The sequence below is a fragment of the Megalops cyprinoides genome, chromosome 9 (assembly GCF_013368585.1).
Source record: "Megalops cyprinoides isolate fMegCyp1 chromosome 9, fMegCyp1.pri, whole genome shotgun sequence".
NCBI lineage: Eukaryota > Metazoa > Chordata > Actinopteri > Elopiformes > Megalopidae > Megalops > Megalops cyprinoides.
This window is the reverse complement of record NC_050591.1, coordinates 13726110-13745971: the sequence shown is the minus strand read 5'-3', so window position 1 is coordinate 13745971 and position 19862 is coordinate 13726110. Positions and strand designations below refer to the sequence as shown.

Below are 19862 nucleotides of genomic sequence, written 5' to 3'. Positions count from 1 at the left end.
TGTAGACATGAGACATCTCAGCGCCTCAGGCAAGAAAGGTGAAGGAGGAAAAAAAAAAAACAAAACCAAATGTAAAACAGAAACTTTTGACGATTAAAAGAAATATGGTTAATTTACCCTCGCAACAAGATTGATTAACCATGCCGATATCTGAATGAGCACAGCTCACAGTGCCCTCACTGTGAGCGGTGCGCACGGGCCAAACGCTCAAACACACACACACACACACACACACATTAACAAACTGGACAGCGTCCAAGAGGCCTGGGGGAAGACGTTTCCGAAACAGCCCGGAGAGACCGAAAGGAACAGCGCAGCATCGTTTTCTTTTTTTGTTTTTTTTTATTTTTTTTTTAGCTCGTCAAAGCAAGCGGGGGCTGCCTGGCCTGTTTTCAAAAAAGCGCGCACGCGAGCGTGCTGCATACTCGACATTTTCTCTTCAACCCCCCCCCAGACGCAGTGGGGTGGCAAATGCGATGCGTATGAAAATTCTTCCGCGGTAATGCGCGCTGACACATTTTCTCACGAAAAAAAAAAATGAATCGCCCGGTTAACAATTTCATTCCCTTTCGGTTTTTTTAAATGCGAGAACAGTTTGACCTCGGTAAGATAACCCAAAGGGTCCATCCCTGCCGCTCTGCCCGCGGGTAACCTGTCAGCAGCTGGGTCTCACTTCGACGTCAGCTGAGGCGTCCGCTGTTCGGCAGCGAACTCGCTCTCTGGTATGTGACGTTGTGGCTGAAGCCCTAAGGGGAAAAAAATCCAGAGCGAGCGTCATTTCACAAACATTAATTTTTCCTCCTGTTATTGTTGCATCACAGCCTCGCAGTAATTTAATATCTTGATCCTGGTTTGCGCTGGACACACCCAGACGTGTGATTACAGATATTGAACGGTGAGGTATAACACATTAATAAGGAGCAGCCCTAATTTTTTTAAATCACCAAGCAAATGAACATGCAGCCCTAGCACTCTATCCTGCATCCTATCCTCTATCCTTAAACGGTGTGCTGAGAATGTTGGCTAATGTTTATGGTTGCAAATATTTATTCAGGTCCTTTTGTGTGTAAGTCGATATTCTACTGTCTTCATGGGGGAATACTAAGCAAAACCCCACTGGACAGCGAAGCTTTTTTTTGAGAGCATATTTTAGTATGAGGTAAATTTGATTCACCACTTTACTTGTATTAATTTTTCAGCAAGCAAGTTGTCACGGGGCATTTCCATAAGGCGGCCGCTCTCAGCTGTGAGGAGGGACAGCGGAGTCTCTGTGCTTCCCCGTGCGGTGAGTGCAGTTCCATCTTTGCGCCACGTACATTTCAGCATTTTGCACGCCAAACCATACAGGTTACATAATAACACTGCACATGTTTGACAGAATTAATCTCTCTGTCACAGACAGCAACGCTTTGCGCGCGCTCTCTCTCTCTCTCTCTCTCTCTCCGTATCACACACACACACACACACACACACACACACACACACACACACACACACACACATGTGCACACTCACGCACACATACAAATGACACTGTCCATTCACATGCAAATGGGCCTCAGAGAAAACGGCCCCCATATGCACAAACATAACGTACACGCATACCAACCCTTTGTGACTGCTCCTAATTGAATTGAGAGGGACAGGGCATCAGCTGTCCACCTGAGCTCTAAAGATAATAATCAGATAAGCCTCCCCCCCTACCCCCGCCACCACCCCTCCCCTTTCGGGCTCCCTGCATCTCTGTCTCTCGCTAAAGCGACTTCCTGGTTCATTCCCCAGGCAATGGCCAACGTCACTGTTGCCATGCCGACCCAGGTATTAAGACCGGGCTCTTCCCCGTCCAGCCTGCGCCACGCTTTCCCTCGGGGGCTGATGTGAAATCTGCCACCGAGTACTCCCTGCCCCCAGTCCCACAATTCCCTGCACATGGCCGTCCTGGGCGGAGAGAGGGACAGACAAGCTGCCTACATCCCACGTTTTACATTCCCCCCTCCCTCCCCACTTATTTCCTAGCCACAGCTTCACTTCCTGTTCCTGATGGATTACAACCAGTCCCTCACTCTCTCTGGTATTTCTATATATGGGACCTGCAAAACAGCTGGCATTATTTTCATTAAGAGGAAATTTTTTCGCTAACAGTGGCTGCTAACACAGAAGCTGTTAAACACAGGCAGCCCCTGGGCCTCAGGCAGGTTAATCCTAGCCCAATGTTCCCAGTCTGAGCTGAACAAATGCCCCCCCCCAACTCAATCATGTGATCTTGGCGACTGCTGTGCCAAGAGGCAGCTCAGACTGTCAGGCCACAAACGCCTGCACAGTAAGCTAGGAGGTGAGTGTGCCAACCCGGGGAACTGTTCCCCCGCTTGGGGATGCAGGCACTGCCAAAAACAAATAATTTGAAAATACAACTACGCGTATGTATGTGTTGAGGTGGGTTCAGGTGTAGGGGGGGCGGGTGGTGCTAAGGGCTGGGCTGGGCTGGTCAAAATTTGAAGCTCCCCAAGTGCTGACATTAAGATTCGCTTCCACGCACTGCTCCGCTGACGAACAAACGGGCCTCTGTTGACTCAGACGCGAGAGAACGGGATCAGACGCGGAAACCGCAGCCACCCCCTCCCGAGCCCTCGCTTATCGCCATCTCCTCCGACGGCTTTCCTCCTCGCGAAAAACAGGCCGGATTATGCTAATGACGGCCCTTTCATGTCTTCCATTAAGATGAAAACAGTCCCCTGGCCCCGGGGGCGTGTGGGGCGGGCCAGCACCCCTCACAGGCCCCTTTCAAACGGCCTCTCCTCCGGCGGGCTGTGGGCTGTGCGGTCAGCCCCACGCCCGCAGAGTGCAATTTGGGTCGGTTCTCAACAGAAGAAGGGGACAGGAATACCACCTCAGCTTGGCTGAAGCCAAAACAATTTGTGTTTTCAAACACACACGATTCCAAATCTCTGAATCGCTCTGGTAAAATGGCTAGATGCCTACTGTAATGTGTAACGCAAAGTAATGTGTCAATCTATAAGCTGTGCAAATGCTTACAATGATAAAAATAATCAATAGTGACTGCCCAACTGCAAATATTTTCACAATATTATGAAACATAAAAAACGGAGAAACCTCAATCCAAAAAGCCTAAAACTGCTTCAAGAAGACATCATGCTTAGCCGCACTGTGTGCTCAACCTGACCTCAGGTAAAAAAAAAACATTTCATATATCCTTCCTGTACCCGACATTTGAGCACCACAGAAACTGATTAAAGCTTCCCACCAAAAACATTTTTTTGAATGTCAATATAGAAGTAAGCCTCTTGGATTTTTCATATTTACACACATACGCTTCAGCACGTATATTTTCCTAAGTTTGCCATTCAGTGACCACGCTTTAAGAGCAGTTCTCTCACTCTCATCATCTGGCTACATGATGCACAAACCTCGAGAGTTCAGGCTCACAGGGCCCGGTTTAAATCTACCGAACCCAACGGAGCAGCGAATGAGGACCCTGATTCATTTGACCGCCTCCGCGGAGAAGGCCGAAGGGATGCGCCGCGTACATGCGGGTCGACCTGGCCGGAGGATCCACGGGCACGGTGAATGAGCTTTTCCAGCTCCCGGGAACAGCCGGAGCACGATTCCCTTATACGCGGGTGACTCATGTTCGCTCTTCTGAGCATCATTAAGCTTCCCCCTCGCTTAAATGCGGCCCCTGAGATGGCACGCAAGGGAGCCCGTGGAGCGTACTGAGCATGTGCGCCGAAGGTGGAGAGGAGCTGGGAAGGGGTGGGGCAGGGTCAGGCTCCGAGACCGATGATGAAGCTGGGGGGGGGCAAGAAAGGGGCCAGGCTAACTCACGGAGCCAATCTACCAGAATAACCATCTCCCCTCCGTGGCCACCCCCCATACTAACGAACTGATGAGCCTGTGCACCCAATACCCCAGGGGCCAGGAAAATGACTATTCCCCATTCGCAAGGCAGCCGGCATTCAGCTGATTGCCGCGCTTCCTCTGCGACCTTTGACCGCAGACGCAACCGCGCTCTCGTTCCATCTCCCAGCCACTCTGATAGGAGCACGCTTCTGTTGCACCACACCGCGCTCTAACACGATCATTAAAAATTCACAGTGTTAAAGGGCTGTCAAGGGCACCTACAGTTCCCTTTAGTTACCGCTTCACACATTTATCTTATCCGCACACTAATTTCACACTTATTTGAAATGCAGCTCTTTAGTAAGAAGCCAATAGTCATCACAAAAATAAAGGCAGGAAGAGGGTTTGGTTGGATGTATCAGGCAGAAACCCAGTATCTGGCCGTTTCATTTTTCAGCACTGCCAGGACTAATAATAATAATTAATAACGGATAAATAAATACTTCGTAAGTCCAACAGAACACTCTCCCTGGGTTTGCACTCTCCTTTTAAAGACTGACCATCTGGATGCTGAAACTATAAAGGTATTTTCAAACGTGGTCCCTTTAACAAACATGTTGGAGGATGTAATGGGCCTTCCACAGTGTCCTCTCTGGGCCTGTCAGGAGGGACAGGCATGTGCCGAGAGAGATCCGAGGGATCTAAACGGCGCACAGTAAACTTGGAGCGATAACGGTCGCTGCCGAGTGGCGATGACAGCGAAACGGGAAAGAGCCGGAGCCAGCAGCTCGGGAGAAAACAGGGAGCATCTGGAGGGTTCTGCAGGGGGTGCGCACGAGTGCTCCGCTCCAGGGGCGCGGCCCAAACAGATGGCCCCAGCGGGGGCAGCTAAAAGCCCGGGTTAGAGGGGATCGGTATGGTGGGGGGAGGGGGCGGTCGGGGATTTGAAGGTCCCCCGCCGGGCCCCCCCGAAACCCGCCTCCGTCCTGGCGGCCCACGCCCCACGCGGAGCGCCCACACGGTCTCGCCGGGTTCCGGGGGCGATCCGACGGGGCGTCCCAGCGACAGAGCCTGCTCCGCCCGCCAGCCGGCTCGTCTGCCAGCCCCGTGCTCCTTTATTAACGAGGGGGAAAATTTCAGCGTTGGTGCTACATCGCTTTCCGGTTATGGCTTTCACCGGGGAGACGCGGGCACGACGCGTACATAGCACGGGCTCTCTGAACGTTTACACCGCTAGTGATAAGCCACACAGATCGTGTGTGTCGTGTGTCACGCGTCCCCAACGCCGGGCGTCCGTGGGGAACGGGAAAATGTTCCGCTCAGTGAACCGGCTGTAGGACCTGGGCCATGTGACCGGCGACCCCTTTGGCACGTCGGTGAGTGGGACAGGAGTGGCTCAGGTGCCATTTAAACACTGTGCGGCTAAATCTCTTCTAGTCCTTTGCACAGTGGGTGGATTGATCCAAGTCTCAGGGACACGCCGACCCTGAATGTGGTTCTTTCCGTTCCTGGCCTACCTTGCTCTGGGCTCCTGGGTTAACATAACAGAACCAACTCCTCCTCTGCCTCAAGAAGTTCATTCAGCCTCAAGCAGAGAGTAGTTCACAGCCCCCCCAACCTGCTTTAAGAGAATAACTGTGTGGGAAAGGGCCACCCCCACTGACTGCCGCCCACCCCTACCCACCCTCTCTCTTTCTTCATGTCTGTTTGAAGAACACCCGTCCCCTTTATGAAGTGCTCCCCCCCACCCCCACCCCCACCCTTCGCCCTTGTGTGAACACACACAGACACACACATTCACTCTCTCTCCCTCATGCCTCTCCCCTGTCTTGGCTCTTTGGTTTTGCCCTGTCACATGACCGCTCCCTTTCTCAGGATCCCTGCTTCACCGCAGCAGGCCCCTGGAGGCCCCCCCACCCACCCCAAAACCCCTCCCCTCCTGGTTAGTCGTCCCCATTGTTTGCCTGTCTGGAATGCTGGCCCTCGTCACAGAGGCTTGAATGAGGGACATATAAACCTCCCCCCACTCCAAAGCCTGGCTGAATCCCAAACATTTTCGTTGTTGACGCAGCGGCCGAGTGGCATCACTGTTAGAAGGGGGCCAGTGTGGCCCAGAACATTCCCACTGCCTCTTCCTGTGATGCTACGGGCGTGACGCAGTTACAATAACAAAGGTGGCCCCCCGTCTTATTCCTAACACCCGGGGGAGGGGGCACAGGATGACACCAGCAGAGCGCTGGGAGGGGGCACTGCTGCACTGCCGGGGTGCAGCCGCAGGGAACGCGCGGCATCCGCTCACAGGGCTCCCGTAATGGCATAATGGGATTAAAAGGCGAAAGTGAAAGAAGATGGCGGGCGTCGGGCAACATGGCGCATCACCGGCCCGCTGGATTAAGACTATCACCCACCCGAGATTACCCAAACCCATCCCCGCCCCTGCCGCGCACGTGGACCAATCGCACCGACGTCTGGCGGGGTCAAGCGCTCCGCTGTGAGACCAGACAGTTGCTCTGCAGATACGCTGACCGGTTTAAGCCGTTTGCCTAAGCGCTTGGGGGGGGGGGTGGGCAGGGATCTGTGTGATTAAACGGGTAGGAACATGGATGCGCACTGTGATCCCAATGCCCTTCGAAGCTCTCAGAACTTAGAGTTTCCCTTATGCGCCTCCGGCTCCTTTCCTTTGCAGTGTGATGCATTATGCCGCGGATGCAGGTTTTGCAAATCTAAGGTCTGGACGCCTGTGTCCGCATGAGACTATCCCCCCTGGATGAGGTGCGGAGGGTGAGACGGGGGGAGATGACGGGACAGAAGAGGGGCGGGCCCGCAGAGAGAAGCCTCTGCAGGCTGTGAATGCACCGCAGCTGCGGGTGTCTGAGAAGGGGGCGACGAGCGAACGCAGAGAGAGAGAGAGAGAGAACGAGAGAGAAAGGGGGAGAGAGAGAGAGCGAGAAGGAGAGAGAGAGGGAGTCACCTGGTGTGTCCTGGACAGGGGAATAGTGCTGACAGGACAATCGGCCCGCTGTACCTCTGCATCTACCACTGCAGTATGCGCCCGCTGCTTCTCTGCAGGGGATCACAGCACACCCCTACACCCGCCCCCCCCCCCTCCCCTCCACTAATGACAGAGCAGGGAGAGGGATCAATACAACCACACGATTTCTACATCTTCGCTGAGAAAGAGTTTCAAAAGTGCACCTCGGTCCCGAACGCCGGGCTCCCCGCTCGCCAGACCCCGAGTATAAAGCGGGGAGGTGTGAGGACTCTGAGAGCATGATGTCATTCTTAGTAATTCTCACACCGGGGGAGCGAATGTCGCACCCGGCTTACACAAGAGCCACGCCTGCTCGTATCGCAGGGAGAAAGAGGGGGGAAAAAAAAGCCAGCGTGGGCACGGCCTCACACCACATACTGCGCGAATATTAAAAGGGAATGTTGTGCGTGTGAAAGCTTCCCGCCACAAGCCCGTACTTGCTGGCCGGCTGCGTGAAAAGGGCCTTTTTCGGCTGCTGGAAGCAGACCTGCTGGCCCTGCTACAGACGGATCTTTGGTCAAGTCGATTGGGGAACCGGCCGGGAAACTTTTGGCCACGCGACCTGTCTGGCGTTGGTCACGGGCGCGTGAAGGGGCGGGGTTAGAGAACCACGGCGGCTGTGGTGCCCGGCAGCAGAGCCGCACGACGGCGTATGGCTACGGGGTGGACTTTGTGTTCCTGTCCCGCATGCTGACAAAGCCACAGGTTGTTGCGTACACAGTTCCTGTAAGAGTTGTTGTTGTGCCGAAACCAGATCGAGATGATGCAAACGTGGCGAAACAAGCCCATTTAGGGTTAGGGAGGAAATCTAAACACGAATGAATGAAAATGCATAAAAATGCATGAAAATGCCTGCAGCTGGAGGCCTACTGTGAGCGCTCCAGCTACAACCTTCAGCCAAACCCTTTTTAAGCCATATGGAAGAAGAAACTAGTAGCAGGTTGTTTGGTCAACATCCTGTGAAATGTAGCTAGCAAGTTACCTAAAGACATCCAAACCGCCCTGTGTTCCCACCGGTCACTCATTACCGTCTCCTACACTAATGCAGATCTGTGACCGCTACAGCTACGGCTAACTACGATAAGTTCACATTTATGACAGAAATAAAACGTAGCTCTGTGCTTACAAACTGCATCACTCTAATAGGAAAGCTAGCTTGTGAACGTTTAGCAGCATGTTAGCCCAATTTGTGAAATGAACTGTTGAGGAATTTCAGTTATGTCTCTGATTCAGTTCAAATTTCTGCAGCGTATTACAACCCAGGCGCTGCAATGAAAAACCAAGCAAGCCCCGTCCGGCGGGCCCTGATACGGGCTCAGCACGGCTCAGCTCACTGCTGTTCCATCTTACAGCGCATGCCAACATGCTCGGGTTAGGCTGTAAATGAGACGGCTCTTCTGAGACGTATCCACTGACCCCAGACCTACCTGAATGTGGCCAAGGGTGCTCTAACACAGGTACAACTGAATGGTTAGAGCTCAATCAGAGCAAAGTCTGGATGGGAGGAACGGGGGAACGCAATGAAAAGCAATGAAAAGGGCGCACTGGACTAAGGACAAAATTCATTTTCAATGGGACACATTAAAACTCATTTATACAAGCCTTTTATGAGGACCTAAACTCTCTTTGAGCGGTAAAATTTAATGTTTAACCTCATTAAATGAACATTACACTCCATTCCTCCTCACTAGTTCACCAAAGAAGGCCAAAGAAAATATAACTAGTCAGCAACCCTGTCTTGTGCACCAAGGAAACACGCTGCTTCAGAACATACTCTGAAGAAACCGAACACTTTTGGGTTAACTTGAGGCTGAATTCAATCATACCGGTGCAAATGATGGCACTCGCAACATCACACCAAGCCGTCTCTTAAATGCAGAGGGTTTCATGTGAACTGACTTATTAGAAGCTGAACGGACTGCTTTGCTGAACTCCACACTGCAATACTAAAAGAGCATTTTAAAAAACAAAATACTCTGAAGGCGCGCTGTGGACAATGGTGATGGCAATAATGAGCCTCCCGGGCTGACCAACCGCAGTGGCAGTGGACACCAAGCAACCCGAGCGGAGCAGCACAGGCACAAGGCCTCCCGGTCACGGCTCAGAGCTCAAAGTTTCCGCAGACAGCCATTGTACCGTAACGTTTCATTGATTGTGAATCCTCCAACACAGCACAAGGGCCCCGCTTCCAAGTGAGCCATTAACTATTCCGTGTTGACTGGGCTTTCTGGTTCCTTGCAGAAGTTATCAGCAGCATCGCTGCCACAGACGTCAGCATGATTCAGCCAGTTGCGAAACAAACAAAGCTCTTCAGACGAGCTTGTGTCCCTAATCTGAGGCAAGATGGCGGATGCAGCGGTCTGCTGACTTGTGTGCTCTCTCGCCTCTGTCCCCTTTCTGAACACTAGTTAAAACCAAACAAACGGACAAGTGAAAACACAAGTGACCCTCACCTAATCTAGTCGTCATTCACATGAATGAAAATTGTCGAAACAGAATGGAAAAAATATGTTTAAATGTATGCTCAGACCCAAAGTTAGGCAGAGACAGCATTGTGGTTACACTACAGTTAAATGGAGGATTTATTGGTGTGAGACATGGTCGTCTGGACTCCATCACAGCTGAAACACAAAAGCGAGGACTCACCTTCTGTAGGCTGGTCGGATTCAGCTGGGTTTTGTCAATTATTTTTATTGCAACCTAAAATAGAAATTTAATTCGGGTAAGACACTGTGCAGACACTGAACAGGCTAACATCAAATCCATATATGACATAACACAATATAACACAACATAATATAATATAATATAATGTAATATAATAAAATATAATGTAATATATATTTTTATACTTCCACAAGGCAACAAAAACCTCATAAATGTAAAACAAGTTATAGAAACACACACACACACACAAATTTAATGTGGAGGAGGTGTCAGTGCAGTAATCTAAATTTTACCTAAATATAGAGCCTTGCCTCCATTCTCCAACGGAGGCCCTGTCTGCCTGTCTATCCCATCAGCCCATACACGCCCAGTCCTATCCTGGCCTCAGTCAGCTTTGCATGTTGTACTTCCACAAGCATAGCCACTTCCCTGCCTCTCACTATACCTGAGCATCAGCATCCACCCAAAGCCTCACCTCAGCCTTACCCCCATATCTTCTAACATCGCTCAACAACCCCAATGTCACCCCTTAACCCCTATCTCACTCTTACCCACCAGAACCCCAGTGTCACACCTTAACCCCATCTCACTCTTACCCACCAGAACCCCAATGTCACCCCTTAACTCCCTCTCACTCTTACCCACCAGAACCCCAGTGTCACACCTTAACCCCATCTCACTCTTACCCACCAGAACCCCAATGTCACACCTTAACCCCTATCTCACTCTTACCCACCACAGACCCAGTCCTTTCCTGCTGCTAAACCCCAGCAGCCACCAATCTCCCCACCCCCCAACCCCGCCACCCCTGTTTCGCTCCCCATCCCAGTGCTCACCTCCCTGCCCGTCAGGATGTGGCGTGCCAGCTTGACCTTGGCGAAGTTGCCCTTGCCGATGGTCTTCAGCAGCCGGTAGTTGCCGATGTGCGGCGTCTCGTCCGTGCAGGAGGCGATGGAGTTCCGGCAGCGCGCCCCCAGCGAGCGGCTCGACCAGCCCGAGCCCTTCTCTGAGCGGCTGCCTGTGAGAGAGGCATGCTGGGAAGAGAGAGGAGACATGGGGGCGGAGCGTGAGCCAATGCACAAACAGCACTTTGACCCCCAAGGGTACCCGATCATATTAATATGCACAATGCATATGTGGCATAAATACACATGTGGCAATGTGCTAATCGCATAAACAAGAAAAAAATGCTGCAGAGAAAACACAGCAAAACATTACACTGCAGCTGCTAACACCTAGACGAGTGGACCGGACACGTAAACAGAAACAGAAACGTCCACACAGCTAAAAGGACACAGTTCCGTTTGCAGAGGACTGTGTAATGGAATAACCGATTGATTGGAATGAGACAGAGGACGGCGGGGCTGGAAAATGCTGCCTGACAGGATTACGAAGAGCTCGCACTTAGCGTAGCCCAGGAGCTGCCGCGTATGGCCCACTGACGGCGTTCGCGTCCTGTAAAGGCCGCTAATCTCTGTAAACCTCACACCGCTGGCATTGTGGGACGCGGGCGGAGGATAAACAAGGGGCCGGCTCCTCTCACGGCATCTCCGAGCCCCGTCTTTCCCGGTACTCGCTCCCGCCGTAGCGCCCGCCGCTCTGGCACGCGAATGTGAAATGACATCACAGCATTCCTGCTTTTTTTTTTTTTTTCTTTTTCAGGACTGGAAACACGGGCTTCGCTGACAAGTCAGACTGTGGCCGTACTGCGCAAACATGCTCAGATGAGTCCGAGATCTGCGTCTGGAGCCCGCGCCCTGTCATCGCGCTTGATCAACGGCCCCGATTCCTCGCGCTTATTTAATTAGCGTTTGACTGCAGTCGCACTGTCCGAAGCGCACAATGCGGGCATGGTTGAGGAAATTCCCACAGGTCGTGACGCAGAGTCAGTGTACCTCGAGGGTTATGCCGAAGACAATCGCTCCTTATGGGAGTGGGATTCCACAATGCGGCGTTTCAGCTGGGTGCTGACTGCGGGCCCGGGAGCTGTATGGCCCAGATATGAGGGGGGAAGAGTGTCAAAGTGAGAGAAGAAAACAGGAGTGAGGCAGAAAGAGAGAAGGAGAGGGAGACAGAAAGAGAGAGGGAAGGGAGAAGAGGAGGAATGGCGATGGAGCGCAAGCGAGAGAAAAAGAGGGAGACAAAATGAGAGAGGGAGGAAACAGAGGGAGGGAGAGGAAGAGGAAGAAAGGGAGAAAAAGAAAAATGGTGAGGGTAAGAGAGAGGAAAAAATAGAGAGGAAGACAGAATAAAAGAAGAAAAGGGAGAGAGTGAAAAAAAGAGACTGAGGGAAACGGGAAGAGAAATGGAGAGAGAAAGAGTGACTGAAAGAGAAAGGGGGGGGCTAAAGGAGCAGATGAAGGCACAGCAGTTGTTGCCACGATGAGGCCTGGGGCAGTGTGCAGGCCTCAGTGCGGCCTTGCCAGCAGAAGGCCCCCTCTCAGACCTCCGCCACACATGCGTGTGCGTGCGTGTGCGCGCGCTTCTGTGTGTCTGTGTTTATGGGGTGATGTCATCTCCAGTATTTCTATAAAACTGACCAACACACTGTCAGGCATAAACAGCACACGGCCTGTACCTCCGACATATACACACACACATACACACACGCACACACACATACACAGAGAAAGGTCCTGAGCATCATAAAGCACAGGGCAGCACTTGGGATTGCATCACTGCTTTCTCCCCCCCCTCCCCCGCCTTCCATCCCTCCCACCCGCCTTCCGCTCTGCGGTCTCAGTTTTGTCACTCCTCTCATCCACCTGTTCCGATGCCGTTTCTGTTCCCCCCCAATCCCTCTGGGAGAGACAGGATTGGCCATTGCGCCCCTCCCCACGCCTCTCTGCTTCCCATTGTGAAGAGACCCAATCGACAGGGCCTCTGCCCGCCCCCCTCACCTACCCCAAGCCACCCCACCCTCCTCGAATCAATTCACACCCCCCCTCCCTGTATTGTTCTCCTATAGACCAGCCTTCCAATCTGTGCTTCACAAATCCCCCCCCAACCCTCCCTCCCAGCCTGTTTTTCCTTTTCAAGGAGAGCCTATCGATTCTCTCCCCAGCTCTCTCAGTCTGACTGCCATGCCGATTTATTTGGGAAGGGGGGGGGGAGTCGATTGATGAGGGGGCATCTTTGCTGACGGGTGAGAAGCATTGGGGGAGGGGGTTCGCAGGGGCGAAGGGAAACTCTCCCTAATATACTGCTACCACAGGAGAACGATGAGAAAGTGACTTGGCACAATAAATGCAACAATACTAATTTACTAAATGCAACATTTCCGTTTCCATCAACTTCAGAGCTTCTCAGGCCAGTGCTGATGCCTGAGCTTCAAGAAACAGAAGCCAGGTCTAGCGGCAACCTGGCGCCAACATTTTTGGTGAAGATGTGTGACAAAGGAGGCCCTGCCTTTCAGATTTTCCCTTTGATCTTGTTTGCTGTCACAGGAAAGTTCACCACAGAGCAAAGTGGCCCAAGTGGGAGGTTATTACTAGTCGGAAGGGGAATAGATTACATCTGCTTGTAGTCACTCTAATATGCTTTTCCAGTTTGCCGTAACATAAAGCATGTCATGAATGCTGTCTAATTTTAACCCTCTCTTAGTGCCACTCCCAGTGACACAATCACTCTGCTTTTTTTGACATTTTAGTGCAGTTTTTCGTCATAATTCTGTCACCACAGCCCTGAAAAAAACCTGTGAAAAGCCCCCTCCACTCCTTCAACACTAACATGCATCCTGCAGTCAAATAGGCTAAATGTTTAGTAGATAAAATAGAATACAAACAAACTTAAATAAATCTAAATGAAAAAAAAATAATCTAGATCCAAACATTAGTTGGCCCCTTATTAAAAACTAATACTGTCATTTTGAGTAGGTATGAAATTTTATTTTATTATAATTATGTATATATGTATATATTTTATTAAGTCAGTTCATTGGTGTTAAACCACATAGTGTTCCACACTGAAAAAACATGCTTGTTGAAATAAAACATCAAAATGTTCTAAATTCCATAAAGCAGCAAACAGCAGAGGTGAGTACGCGTCAACAGAAAGCTTTATCAGGTGTGCTTCTGAACAGAACAGAGGCAAGATCAGAGGTAACATTATTTGGCAGTTTCCCAAAATGGATACAAAAGGCTTTCAGGCATAGCACATGATTACGAAGGACCAGGTAATTTTTTAAATGAGTGTTTCTGCTACTGTTAGCATTCTCTCACCAAGACATTCCTCATAGCTTTACCACAGCCAGAGCTGCTGATTACAGGAAATCTGTGTCTATTCAAATCATGTCAAATGCAAAATCAATAGATGGTTGTAAAAGTGGCCTGAGGCTGAACCTATCTGAACAAGCTTTCAAATTCTGACACGGAAATATTTCAGTGCTTTTGTTGTTCTAATCCTGGGTTCTGTACATCTTGTTCTTATGCATTGTACATTTTTGCAATATCGTAATGGTCTGTGGTACATAGGTAAATAACCAGCAAGATTTTTAGCTAGCTAGACATATAGTATCACTACCTTGCAGGCTAGTCATGTAGACATGTAGTCAGCTAATTATATAACCAACTAGCTATATAGCTAATAAATAGCTAGCTATCTCATCTAATAAGAGAAATCCCTACAATTTTCAAGGACAAATTTGAATTTGTCAGCCTGGAAACACTAACAAACAATGAGCCCAGTAGTCAGGTGTGTAAACCAATCAGAGACGTATTTGTGTTAACATCTGACCAATCACACTACAGTGACTCATCAAGGGAACATTCTTGATCATAATGCCATTATAAAAATGAACAGATTCTTGTTTTCATAATCTTTGACAGGACACCTACAAGATTATAATTCCACTCCTATTTACAGTGTAAAAGCTTGCAGTTTTCCAACAGCAGCCTATGGACGAGACCTCTTTTAGGGCCCAAGACGTTCTGCTGGTGCAGTAGCAGACAGTGAACAGGGCTGAACCAACACGACGCTGTCAGTCTAGTTAATTTAGACGTCATTGTTACCACCCCAGAGAGCACTGCTTACGGCCATGGAAATGCTATTTCTACTCTTCTGGAGAAACCATTTTAGGACACTTGGTGTTCCCCTCAGGCAAAGCAACTATATTTCCATGCAAACATCCCAGATTCCATTGTGTTTAGTTTATCATCGGGACAAAAAAGCACAACAAAAAGCAACATAATTTATTCTCTCTCTATTCAAAATTCTGTTGTGTCCAGCAGAATGAATCAGGACTGCAGCTTGGCTCATGTATTATAGAATGCTGCTTCTGTGCATGTGAAACTGTGTACTGTGCTGTATTTTACTGTACCGCATATCAAATTCTTTTGTCTGTCCATCAATAGGTAATTTATGGGTTCATGGGTGTTGCTAAGGCATTCACAAGTGGTGTGGTGGACCTGCGTAAAGCTACCATGTGGCCCAGTTTTCGGCTACCGTGCAATGTGGCTCAGTCACGGTGTGTGCCAGCCGATGAGAGATGAGGTCTCTTTCTTTGTTTTCTCCAACGGCGCCGAGTTTTGTTGAGCGATTGCTTTATGTGTGTCACAGTTGGCATTGTGGAGCCTTTCACCGCTTTCTGTCGCCATTGCCAAACATTGCCGGTTACGTGACGTGCGCAGAGGCCCTGTGGGTGGGGCTAAAGAGCTCGTGACGGACGAGTGAGCGGAGACCGCTGCTATGACAACTCAACGGTGACAAAAAAAAAAACTGGGCGTCCAGACCCAGGCTGGCCGAGGAACCGGGAGGCACAGAGACAGTTCAACAACAGGATGTAAGACAGAAGGACAGGGAAATGGAAATAACCAACAATTTCTCTCTCTTCCTCCTACACCCTGCCCCCCCACCCCCACCACCCCATCTCACACATAACACGTTTTCACACCTCTCTATAGCGATATCGGCGGCTGCTACAGTGTCTAAGCAGGATGCAATCGAATTAACCATGCAGAAAGGGCACTCTCGGCGAAGCATCTCGCCACAAGACGCTGTTTACGTGCAAAAACGATGCCATAGAAATGCACAAATAAACATTCACAGCAACAGCCATGACCCGGGTCACTGCTGTTGCCACCCGCCGTGGAAGCTATCTTCAGACAGTGGCAGACCTCCAAAGGATCAGGGCTGTGTTCTTTGTGGTCTGACCATTAGAGGTTGTCAAAAAAAGACCACGCCAGCGAGATCAAATCAGGACCACCCCCACCCATCCCCAAAAAAAGCTACCACAACTGTACAACCCAGCCCTGGACACATTGTGTTCAAAGCTCAAAAACAAGGCTTCAGTCAATGGCGAAAATGACGTCAGCTCTATGTGAAAGCTGAAATGGGTGTCTGTGTGCGTGTGTGTGTGAGTGTATGAGACAGTTGTTGATATGTGTGTGTGTGTGTGTGTGTGTGTGTGTGTGTGTGTGCCCTCTGTTCACATGACATTTTGGGTCCCATCTCTGCCCAGAAACAATGAGCCTTCCTTCCGGGACACATCCTGCGTGGCGGGGGGTCAGGGTTGCACCACCCTGCCTCACTCGCCCTGCCCAGGAGCCTCGCAGAGAGGAAGCAGATTACACAACCCCCTCCCGGCCGGCTGACTTCCTCTCCCTGTGTGCGTCAATGGCGTTGAGCTCGACTGGCTGGGGTTGACAGCGATACCCCTTCCACTGTGTCTTTAAGCCTAGCCCAAATCGAACCAGTGCCCCAACATATCGGCTCATTACTGGTGAGTAAAGACAAAAATGTACACACACACAAACACACACACACACATACGCCCCAAACCTCCATTCCTCCCACTCTCCCAGAGACAAAGCCCAGTGAAGCCAGCTAGGTGCGATCTTGGCAATGAAGCCTATCAGCGCACGACACTGCAATTTATTCATTTAATTTCCTGCACTGACGAATATGACATGTTTCTCTCCACATGTCACCTTCTCATAAAAAAACTGAGTAATTTCCTGAACGAGCCAACTGAGCAAGCGATGTAATTATGGAGACGTCCTTATTGTCCAAAACAAAAAAAAAAAATTCAACAAAACACGCTCCTTCTGGTCACAGACTAGGTTGAAAAACAGTGGGGAGAACCTGAGGCTACTCATTTTTCCCACTAACCGATTGCTAATATTTCACTCCTCCATCACGAGCCTCTGGTTCTTCCCATCAGGATTCAGGCTTCGCCTGGCCCAGCCACTGCACTGAGAGGGCAGGGACGCTACCGATATGAAGAGAGCATTTTACAGCACTGACACAGAAACCTGACAAAAAAATTGGACATTTCAGCCCGGGCCAGGCCTATGGAGGAGGATTTTGATACAGACACCCCACTTCCTCTCCTCAAAGCTCTTCTTTTGGGTTGCATCAGTGTGATCCACCACGCTGTTGAGAAACTACAACCGGGTTGGTGAAACAGATCCTGGCATCTTATGCGAGGAAACTGCACCCAGAGCAGAGCCAGTGATCCAAACTTTGGACACATGAAAAAGAAAGAAGCACCCGCTGAATGGAGGGGCGCTTTTTTATTTTCCCTCGATGTTATAAGAACATTTGAGTTCTCCCTGTTCTCACCGTTTCATCTTCTGGCGTGTTCTAAACACACACCCTCCAGCGCGCTGTCGACGGCCTCACCCGTCACTCACGTCGGTGATGCTAGATGCCGCCGTTCCCTGCTGTGAGTTTGCGCGGGGAGGAGGAGGAGGAGGAGGAGGAGGAGGGGAGGACGCAGATTCAAACACAGCCGGCTCAAAGGCCTCTCCCCGACAGATCCCACACGCAGCACTGTAGATCTCAGCCGCGGCAGGAAGTGTGCCCCTTCCACGCCCTCCCTGTCGCACAGGATACATAGAGCAGGACGCTCATACCTTGAAATCGGAATCTATTTACCGTCGTGGTTACATCACCGCGGCGGGTCTCCGCAAACACGCGCGCACAAAGGGTGGAAAAAGACACAAAAGCGGCGGAGGACCCCTCCTGCTGCAAATTTAATCCATTCCATTTAGCCTCCCGGTGCAAACAGGGAGCGCACCAGCAAGAATGGAGGCCTGTATGAACGTAATCTGTTTACAGCGCAGATCTAGCGCTCGAATAAAGCTTCAAGGCTCGTAATAAACTTAAGCTAATGCATTACCATGTCTGCAGAAGCACTCAAAAGGCGTACACCTTACAGTTGACCACATTAACTACAAAGTCGAGGGGTTCGGGTGCACGTGTTTTTAAGATGGTCCGTCGCAGCTGCTGGGTTTTGTGTGTCACAAAAACACAGTGACAGTCTGCGGGAGCTGGGGACATTTCTACGAGGAGATACCATCTAAGAAAAGACGGCTGACATTTCAAGGAGCCACACCTTGGTCTTTTCATTGTAAAGTCCCCTCACTACTGGCTCAAACTACTCAAAGAGTAACAGCTGAAAGCAGCCAATGGCTTTCTGGATCGCACTGAAAGAAAAAAAAAAATCTTTTTATTTTTTCCCAGGATGCTTTTGAATAAAATTACCCTTCTAATCTGTCGAATACAGCGCGGGATAGATGGTTTTTTGAGCTGCACCTTTTCACTGGTTTCTTAAAAGCCTGCAGACAGTGATCTGATTGGCTTGCCATTCTATCTGTCATGTCGGAACAGGTCTATCTGTGATTCGGTTTTCAGTGAGCCTCTGCGCCGAGCCTTTCAAAAACAAGGAAACGAGAACGAGGAAATTGCAGGCTGTTTCAGAACGCTACATAAGACTCTTTCCTTTTGTTGCTGATCTTATTCTTGGCTTATTATAAATGTACAAAATGTACATGTATGCTAATTTACATACATTTACATAATCATGAAATACATTTGAATGTAATATGTTAAATTTAATTTTAAATGTACATGTAAGTAATTTCTATTTCTGTCAATTAACATCCAATATCAAGGTTCTGCGAGCTGGTAAGCTAAAGTTGTAGCTAGCCCCTGAGGCTCCTCGAGAAAACTGTTAAAAATAAGACAATGATACAGCGCAAGAAAGAGAGAGGAAAGGGAATCCTTTGGGTAATATCATAGTTTTGTTTTACATGTAACACTAAGCCAGAGTCTGACACACCAACCCCACTTACACACACACCCCAGTGCGTTGCTCAGCCTCCGGCCTGTGAAGGCTTCACTGCAAACAGCACGTCTGCACCGCTGCTTATGTAGGCTGCCTCGTCTCTGCCTGTGCAGGTACTTCTCTGTCCCCAGATGTGCTCAGCGACACAACCGCGCAGTCTCAGTCCCTCTGGCTGCAGGGGCTCTTCTACCTGCTCCTGCTGCAGCTCCAGCCCTCGCACCTTTTTGGAGCGACAGCGCTCCTCGGCTATTTAAACAGGCCACTGGCTGGTTACCCTGTACCTGTAACCGCATTGATCACCCGGATTGTAACCCGACCTCCCAGAGTCCGTGGAGGTGGTTTTATTTTGCCGCTGTGTGTAGCACACTTGAAGTACCTGGACAGTTGGCGTGAGGCAACGGTGTCTTTCACCACGACTGCTGTAAACTCGGCATTTGGCACCGCCCTCGTTCTCACTGGCCCGCCGACTGATTCTAAACCACAGCTCATCTATTTGAAACAGAAGTCTTCCGCGGCGTGTGAAGCAGCGGTTAAAGCGGTTGCCGACCGGGGGTTCTTTTGGGCTACGCCACTCCTGACTCTGAGGGGGCCTTAGACGGCCAGCTGCAAAAAGATGAGTCCCGCTGCTTTGATGTTTTTCTGTGAACTCGTTTTGTTCTCTTCCTCAAGTCTGACTGGCACTGCTTTGTGCTGCTTTAGGGGCTGTTAAACCTGCGTCACCTGACTGATGATGCAACTGAATGGTTGGTTACACGAGGACAACAGGCAAAGTGGGGGTGATACTAAACCCAGGGTTAACTACCAGTAAAGCCACCAAAAGGTCAGGGGTTAGACAGGTAGTAGCTGGGCAGCATATAAATACAGGCAGCAATGTGGACCACTGGGGAGTGTGTTGGATTTCATCAGTCCAGCCTTTACACACTGTAAATGGCGCATGAACACACAAGTAAACCATGACGCCCACCAGCCTAAGCTACCCTCTTGTCCCCCATCAGCTCACTGAGACCTTGTCAATACAAACCGATATGATGAGACCTGAACTCTGCTCCTCCAGATTAGTTTGGGTAATCTGGATCACAGTACAAGGGATGCTCAGCGGGAGGGGAATATGAAACGCTTTTGCAATTCACCCCCCTAATCTTGGACGCGCACGTCAATCGAGCTCCGTCTCAGGACAACAAACATGGCGACCGCAGGATGACCCTGTTACCCCCCCCCCCCCCCAACCTCGCCACGTCA

The 19862-nt window shown here is 50.2% G+C and overlaps 1 protein-coding gene across 4 annotated transcripts in view; it reads right to left on the bottom strand.

The window, feature by feature from the left end:
• The window catches only part of mark4 (microtubule affinity regulating kinase 4), a 55464-nt gene that overhangs the window by 28940 nt on the left and 6662 nt on the right, over positions 1 to 19862 (bottom strand). For all 4 annotated transcript variants that reach the window (XM_036537284.1, XM_036537285.1, XM_036537286.1 and 1 more), the window contains exons 2-3: positions 10393 to 10590; positions 9536 to 9589 (exon numbers count right to left, since the gene is read on the bottom strand). In XM_036537284.1, the coding sequence (XP_036393177.1) occupies positions 9536 to 9589; positions 10393 to 10590 (252 nt within the window). The remainder of the gene's footprint in view (positions 1 to 9535; positions 9590 to 10392; positions 10591 to 19862) is intronic.